Source organism: Nanorana parkeri, unplaced genomic scaffold (genome assembly GCF_000935625.1).
Source record: "Nanorana parkeri isolate BGI_ZX_2015 unplaced genomic scaffold, ASM93562v1 scaffold1590, whole genome shotgun sequence".
Lineage (NCBI taxonomy): Eukaryota > Metazoa > Chordata > Amphibia > Anura > Dicroglossidae > Nanorana > Nanorana parkeri.
The window spans coordinates 7,328-16,006 of NW_017307858.1; the positions used below are offsets into that span (position 1 = coordinate 7,328).

Genomic DNA, 8,679 nt, shown 5'->3' on the forward strand with positions numbered 1-8,679 from the left:
ACGCGCCAGGGGAGCGCGCTAGATTTCGGGGGGGGGGGGGGGGCGCGTATTTACATGCCGCCTGGCTTCCTTAATGTGACTTCCGGTATCGGCAAGCACAGGGGGACAAAAATATCGGCACTCGATACTGAAAAACCGGTATCGGTGCATCCCTAGTAAATATGATTACTATGTATCCATGTGGGGACCGTAGCAGTCACATGGTCTGCTACATCTAGTCACCCCCTTGGTCGGTATGATGACACCTCCTGCTGTATTCAGAAAACCTGCTGATTTGGGGACCACTACCAGGAAATGTTTTACCTTGATTGGCCTCTTCATGTCTTTCTTGGTGAATCTCATTACCACGAGGCCAGCGATGGTCAGACCATAAAATATCCAGACGGCAAAGCTGAAGTAGTTAATGAGGGTGTTGATGTCTGCCGGGATGATATAAATCATTCCAATGATACCCTGGAGAGAGAGAGGAAGAACGATGATGATGATGAACAATCTACAACCTTCCAGAAGTTACCATTCAAGGTGGAACTTAATGTATTAAAAAGAAGCAAAATACTTAAAGTCATAAAATAAAATAATTGTACTAAATGGGGCCCTTTGGATCTATCTCCCCAACCCCATTCAGCAAAACTCTATTACAGTAGTTTTAAAATGTTTCAGGATAGAGTCGCACCTCTGCACCACAACAAACCCCAAAAACATGGCCACAAAGTTGTTTTTTTAAGCAATATGGCGCACCGCATGGCGAGCGCTTGGTGGTGCAGTGGCCCTATACTATAGAGTGCAGTAGGATTCCATTGACAATGGCACATATGGAGTAGGTGTGTTGCTGCGTGTGAGGGGGCCTGAGGTGCAGCATTCGGACAGATCACCAGACAGAGGAGAGGCGTCCACGTACATAAGACACAATGGCCGGTAGCGGGGTCAGGCGTTTGACGCTGATGTAAGACAAAAATTTCAACATGTGACCTTCCCGGCCAGCGACGTATGTGAGCCTGCGGAGGAGGGGGAAAAAAAATCACATTTATGATGCAACAAAGTGTAAATGTCAGAATTCTTGTTAAATGATGTAAAGATCCCGGTATGCAGATTTAGGCTTAATATTCACATTAAACAGTTTCACCAGCGCATTTAATTTAATTGGCCGTCTATCCCTAATAGATGGATCTCAATGACGGATCTGTAAACAAATCCTTACGGTCAGGTGGGATTCCACCGGTACCAGTTACCCCCCTGCTGCATGATGTGGTTCCTCCCATCGGCTTGAATGTCCTGTAATGAGCCGGCGGGAGGAATCACAGCATGCCCCTACATATTGTACTTTGGAGTGCCGGTGTCCATCCTTTACCCACTAGGGAGATGTCACCTCACTTCCTGTTGTGAAACTTCCATACATTCCAGATGGGAGCACAGGGAGCAGGGAGAAGTTCTGACTCTTCCACATCCTTATTTATCATTGGGCGGTCTAATGGCTGGGTTCACACCTAGGCGTATTGAATATGCGCGTTTGTCGCGTGTTTCGCATTGCGCGTTTTTACTGCGATTCGCGGTTAAAAAAAAACGCACGACAAACGCGCGTTTCCATGGGCTACTTGGCTGTATCCCAATGAAAACGCCAGACCAAAACGCCCCAAAGAAGTACATGTACTTCTTTGGGCGTAGGCCGTTTTGTAGCGCGTTAGGGACGGGCGGAAATACGGCAAGGTGTGAACCAGACCCATTGAATACAATGGGATTTAGATGTTTGAGCGTTTTGTAGAGCGTTCGTCGAGCGTTGAACGCGCTACAAAACGTTCAGGTGTGAACCAGGCCGAGTTTGCTTTGGACCGCACAAAGAGTTGATGAAAGGAGACGAATGGCCGTGGGTGCCGGTTGGCAACTGACCTGCCGGCAGTGAAGCACGTTCCGTTGGCTGATCCGATGGTCGAAAAGGCCACAAACAGGGGAACCAGCCAGGCCACCGGGTGCAGGACACGATCCCCGAAGGTCTGAAAGGAGACGGGTAAACAACTTTTACGGCAGGCACCAGGAATTCTTAAACATATAAAGTTCACTGCCTGCTCCACACCGACCAGCTACAGGAAGTGGTTAGGATTCAGGTTCAAGGTCGGGCCCGTCCTCGGCCTGAACATCATCCATACTGTACCTGCTGAAATGTTTGTCAGCACAAGGTAAAGCTCTAGATAGGCAAAGCCAGCTGTCACTCACGCAGCTGGGTGGATCTCCACAGTAATGTAGGGATCCGTCTCGGTCTCAGTATACCGCGAGCTGTAACTTGCGATATACCGAGCTTTGGGTGACGGGAGGACGCTAGTTTGTGTTCTCCCGTGACCCTTAGGAGAACTACGGGGAAAATCACTGACCCCATACTGATCCTTTAATGACTGAAGTTGAGCTGTAATTGGGATTTTATAAACTGCATTTGGCTCATATAGGTAGATCCGCCAAAGATTGGGCCAGAGAACCGTTCTCCTGATCTGGTCATGGCTATCCGTAGGCTTCGGGGTGCCGAGGACCATGCAGCGGCCATTTGCTTCCCATGGGAGCCCGGCTGAGGTCCAATTCCATATTCTGGGCCCAATATTTCCAGTATTTGTAATACAACAAGGATCTGTTTTCTTCAAGGCCAAAACTAATCCGAGGAGCAATCAGACTTCCGGCAAACTGCAAATGGCGGAGCGGCCCAGCAGACTGACCAGCAGGAGGAGGAAACTCACCACAGCGACCGCCGGAGACTGAAGGAGCTCTGTTGGGGTCATCACGGTGAAATAGGCGACATTGATCAGTAGGTAACAGGCCATGACCAAGGGGATCCCGAATATGATGGACAAGGGGAGGTTTCTGGAACAGAGACACAGATTGGAACACCCAAAAAGTACCCAGCATGACCACCCTAAACCCTTCTACGGAAGGCGGAGTGCTGCCGTCTGTCCGCTCCACCTTATATGTAAACCACCTCACCCAATATTATTATTTTGTATTAAATTTTCAAAAAAATATTACATTAATAATAATTTAATTAGTTTAAATAAATGTAAAATGGAGATCAGCTTATACTCCTAATCTATTCATAATTCGAGTTGAAATTAAAAAAAAAATGACTTTATACAATGCTGTCTGTCAGCAGTAACAATGCTGCAGCTTTGCAACAGTTTTATGACCTGGCAGAATTGTATTATTTTTCTACTTCCTCTAACAGGGTGACAACGCTGTTAATGCTGCAGTAAAATTGTGTAGCAGTGTTGTCACCCTGTGTGATCTTAGATGGACATGGAGTTTTAAATGGCATTTAAGTAAAAAACAACATATTTAAAGGGTGTCTATGGTCAGAAACTAAAATTTCCATAAGTACTATCCCTCTCCTAATAACCCTATCAATGGAGATGTTTGTAAAATGATGACAGCACCAAGATGGGTGCAGAATACAACCAATAGGTGTGATGGGAGCAGTGACCCAGCAGGTTTATGCTGAACAAGGACCAGACACTCTGACATATGGCATCTTTTACATGAATGTCATAATCATGAATCACCTCTAGGTGGCAGCACATGCACACCACACCTGTAACATGCTGCATGAGCTCCCAAACACCTATTAAAGGGCCACTTACTATCCAGAACATGATCGGCAGTTTATACACTGCAGGACATTCAATTGTATATAAAGCAGAGGAGGGATAAATCCCTGTAAGTTTATTGTTTGCTGTGTCTTGTTGGGTAGCTCTCCCTTCACTTCCTCTCCTGGAGATGCAACAGGAAGTCAACAGAAATCTCACCAAACAGAGATAAATCTGCTGTGGACAGTTGTCACCGGAAAAGTGGCCCCTGTGTAAGATTTGCCCTCACCTCCTGTTATGGTGACAACTCCAACATTTTGGATCTCTCATCACTTTCTATAGTAGAGTCTATGGTCGCCCGGGAAAAATAGAGCGGGTGAATCTCTGCAGGGGGGACGCAGGCAGCAATAAAAACCTGACGGGGGGGGGGCCTAGCCCCCTATAATTACACTTTAAAGGAGAACTATGAGGTGTGCTTTTCACTCACCTCATAGTTCTAGCCGACCTGTGACAATGAGATTGTCACAGGTCGGCTCAGTAGATCGGGAGGTGAGCGAACACATACCGGCGTTCGCTCACCTCTCCATCCTGTCACAGCTTTCTGCCGTGACAGGGGGAGGGGCTGGATTCCCTGCTCCGATCCTCCAGCGCTGACTGGCGGAACGGACGGGGGAGGGGGCGGGGACAGCTGGCGCTGCCTCTAGATAGGCAGAGCCAGCTGTCACTCACGCAGCTGGGCGGATCCCGTCATCTAAGTCGTGATCCGCTCCGGCGTCTCGGTATACCGCGAGCTGTAGCTCCCTATATACTGAGCCTAGGGTGACGGGAGGACGCTAGTTTGTGAAAAACAAAAAACACTGACCCCATAGTTCTCCTTTAAGAACAATCTCTGTACCGGAGATCTCCAGCAGGCAGCGGGGTTACTGGCCTGGCCATTCTACTACAGGGGCTGCTCAGAGCATCATCCAGGGTAGATTTTGCATGAGCTGCCACATACATAGCAAATGGCTGAACATGCAGCCGACTTCTCACTGGTGAGTGAATTTGTCTTTCTGCAATAATGGATAGGTAGGGAGTCCTTTGCTCACCGGAAGGATCAGTATGGGTATTGGAGAGCCCTTGATTGATACAAGATATCAAGTTACCCTGATCTCGGAGACCTATCGGGGAAGTGTGACACATGGGCATATGGCAAGAAGCATGCCAATCATAGGAAAGGTAGAGGCTGACTTGCTGCTCGGGGACACAAGAGATGCTCCTGTCATTATTTAGACACTTTCAGTTCTATCATTCCGCTCAAGAGCCACAAAAAACCCCTCCAGGGCTGGCTTCATCCTCTCCGCAGATGTTGCTGTCCCCTCCCACGAGGATCTCTAGTTTCTACTAGCATTGGACTCCAGCATGGGTACACCAGGGGTAGGCAAGCTCATCACTCCGCCTGTGGTGTCCATTGAGGCACTGCAGCCACAGGCATGATGGGATCTGTACATTCACCAAAGCTGGGGTGCTGAGGTTGCCTACCCCCGATGTATACAATGGCTCACGTCACTATTGGGGGTGCGGACGATACAACCCGCTTGACACCCGAATACGACCTCAGCATTAGATTTCCTGCGGCCCGCCCCGGCAGGCGAGGAGTTAAACGCCCTCCTATATTCCCCGCAGGTCGATTTCCAAATCTATTTTGTACTTCTACAAACCCCGCGTAATAAATCGATGGCGCTTAGTGCGCGCACGTCTTACCTGTATGGATTTTTAAGCTCCTCTGTAATATAATTGAGCTGGTTCCTAAAAGGGAGGAAAATAATTCACACATGACAAATTGATCCCATTGTGAGCAAATTATCGGAGCGGAGCGACGGTTCAGGAAGAGAGGGACCTGGACACCGACGATGGAAAATTCATTAGCCAGAAAACATTCGGAGGAGAGACACAGAGAGCACAACAGGATGTGATAGAACTTTGTATTGACTTTTAGGTGACGTGTTGGCCAACTATAATTTTTGTTAAATGGCCGGAAGGGTAGAGCCGCCGAGGGACGGCCATACAAGCAGGCACATGGGGGGGTCATCCGTCATCTCCTAGTATCCGGTGGTACGGTCTCTTACCAATTACGCTTTTGAGGGACTCAATTTTGTCTTGGATTAAACCATAACTAAAGGCAAAGCTTGCGGTGTACCCACCACACCAGAATATCTGTCTCTGAAATCCACCACACGATAGGCCAAGGGATACGCTGCTAATGGTGAAACCTTATTGGCTGAGAATCGACACTCGAGTAGAAGGGGCACATTTGGTTGCGGAGATTTAATTTCCCTCTTGTCTTACTTTCTCTTCCTCTTGCTACCCCCTCTATCTCTAACTCTCCTTCTCAGGCTCCTAGCGTGGGCAATATGGGGGACACCTGACCCCCAACTAACTAAAACCATTATAGCTCAAGATACGCTAACCCAAAGGGGTGGAACCATCAGAAATGACATAAAAGAATCACTAAGCAGCCATCCCCCCCAAGGAAGAATGGTGATTGCTATGTATCGTGTATGTTATAATTGCCTTAACGTCACCTTTATACTCTTTTTCTGACAACAGTGTACTGAATGTACATCTCGCTGGTTATGTAAAGCGTTGTCACTCTTCCTCACTTGTTTTGTCAATGTGAAAAACTCAAATAAAACTTATTGAACACAAAAAAAAAAAGCTTGCGGTGTACAACCTGCGAGTAATATCTAAACACTTGGTTTAGCTTTGGATGAAGCAGTAAAGAATTAGAACCTCAATTATGGAAGGTCCCTCCAAAGTGAGGAGAAATCCCATCATAGTTGTCACCGGAGCCAGTGTTCCCCATTGGGAGACTGACCATATGGCTGCTATGGGGCCCGGGAGTGGAAGGGGGCCCCTCATTAGTAATGTCATTGAGGCAAATTAAACATAGAAAATCTGTGCGCCTGTGAACAGAACACAAACCCAGCACGGTATCATTAAGGCTAGGTTCACACCTGGGCGATTTATCACGCGGATTGGGTCGCGCAAAACACAGATTTACATTGAAGTCAATGGAGTCTGTTCACACCTTTGCGGTTTGACGCGCGGATGAAAATCACCTGCTGCGCGAAAAGGTGCAGGAGCGATTTTCAGGCGGTTGTGCCATAGACATCTCTATGCATTGAAAACCGTGCGATACCCGCGTGGTTTTCAATGAACAGTCGCCCGATCGAAAATGCGCAACAATCGCGCAAAAACGGCTGTGACAACAGGGTGTGGACCTAGCCTAAGGGTTGAAGAGGTTGCCGTTGACACGGAACCTGTTAACATTTTCAGGTCATCCTTTAAATATATGCCATCTGCCTCCTGCAGCATGCCAGCCAAGCCATTCTATTTCCAACCCGTGCACAGGGCTAGGGGTTGTGCTCTGACTCGCAGAAAGCAATATGGGCACAAGCAGTGCGCAAGGCATTCTAGGGGGCGGCCTGATAGAGGCGACCTATGGCCGTGCCGCCATATGGTGAGGCGAATGTTGGCGTCTAGTGTTCTATATGGCTCCTATAAGAATATTATGGTGGCGGCTCCTTGAGGTGGGTGTTGATTTTGTAACATGACCCCAGTGTATTTTTCAGATGAATGGTAGCTACTAGAATAAATTCCACCCAAGGGTGTGCCAGAACCCTAGGGGGAGGGGCTTTCAAGAAATACTAAAAGCTCTCGTTACATATAAAAGTTTATAAATTCATTTATTATTATAACATGATTATTTAACGATTAAAATTCCAATTTATAAAACATAGTTGTCACCGGAGCCAGTGTCCCCATTGGAAGACTGACCATATGGCTGCTATGGGGCCCGGGAGTGGAAGGAGTGGAACATGATTATTCCATATATAGCATTGACATCACATGATTCATTTGTACATCATGATTGGGTAATTCATTCAAAATAATCCCGACATGTTTCGGCCTACTAGGCTTCTTCAAGGGGACAGGAACTGAAGGGGTCCAATCGCAGTAAATGCCAGGATAGAGCGATGGACCACAGCAGGTCAACTATATTCACCGTTACTTCAAGTGAAGAGGCAATCAAGCACGGGAGTCGTGTCGGGAGAGCGATATGCAGCACCAAATCACCAAGAACATGGGACCAAGCCTCAGGTAATTGGTTGGGAAGCACGCAACACGTATGTTCAACCTCCAGAGCAGTCCTCCCAAGTGCCGCAATTTTCAAATAAATGGCTTCTCCTGTTAGTGGGGTCTCCATGCCTCTTATAGTCATACACATGTGGAAAATTTTGGAAAAAATTAAGAGCCGTGCCTGGCCACACCCCCTCAGATCCTATAGCTATAAATGGTGGGTGTGGCCACAGGCAAAGCATGGGTGGAGAGACTGTATAGCCTTCAGTCTGTCTAGGTCAGTGGTGGTGAACCTCGGCACTCCAGCTGTTTTGGAACTACAAGTCCCATGAGGCATTGCAAGGCTCTGACAGCCACAGACATAACTCCCAGAGGCAGATGCATGTTGGGATTTGTAGTTTTGGCACAGCTAGAGTGCCGAGGTTCGCCGCCACTGGTCTAGGTAGTCGGATACATGCGCACAGAAAGGAGAAGAAGTATAAGGTGCGATCACTGTGCAGCACTAAAGCCGGCCATACACTGGGCCATGTTTCTTGTTCAGCCGCTTGATTCCTCCATCCATTCCTAACAGCGTGGATGGGGTATCTCCCTCGCAGGGCTATTCAGGGCCGGATTTCCCACAAGGCCACTGAGGCCCGGCCTTGGGGCAGCAGGGTGTAGAGGGGCAGCACGGCCACCGGGCGGGTGTTTTTTTTTCTACATTTAGCCCTGCTTCGGGCAATCGAGGAACCCGGCCTTGGGGCAGCAGAGAGAGTAAATCCGGCCCTGGGGCTATTGTATGCGGACAGGCGGGGGCCACAGCAGTTAACATAACCAAAGAGCAGCTGCATTTGATTGGCCGCAGTCACTGACAGGGCAACAATTTTCGGCCCGGCTCCTTGGGGCAAATCTCAAATGGAAAATCAACTTTTGACGGACAGAGTGCCGCTGATATGGTCACCCACAGCTCGAAAAATGTCAGCAGTGTATAGCCAGCTTGAGCAGGAAGCATTGCCTGTGT

General features: G+C 48.2%; 1 protein-coding gene across 2 annotated transcripts in view; it reads right to left on the reverse strand.

Moving 5' to 3' along the window:
* The window catches only part of SLC7A9 (solute carrier family 7 member 9), a 42,258-nt gene that overhangs the window by 3,716 nt on the left and 29,863 nt on the right, over positions 1–8,679 (reverse strand). For both annotated transcript variants that reach the window (XM_018570751.1, XM_018570752.1), the window contains 5 exons: positions 5,301–5,345; positions 2,718–2,841; positions 1,885–1,988; positions 899–995; positions 304–453 (listed from right to left, as the gene is read on the reverse strand). In XM_018570751.1, the coding sequence (XP_018426253.1) occupies positions 304–453; positions 899–995; positions 1,885–1,988; positions 2,718–2,841; positions 5,301–5,345 (520 nt within the window). The remainder of the gene's footprint in view (positions 1–303; positions 454–898; positions 996–1,884; positions 1,989–2,717; positions 2,842–5,300; positions 5,346–8,679) is intronic.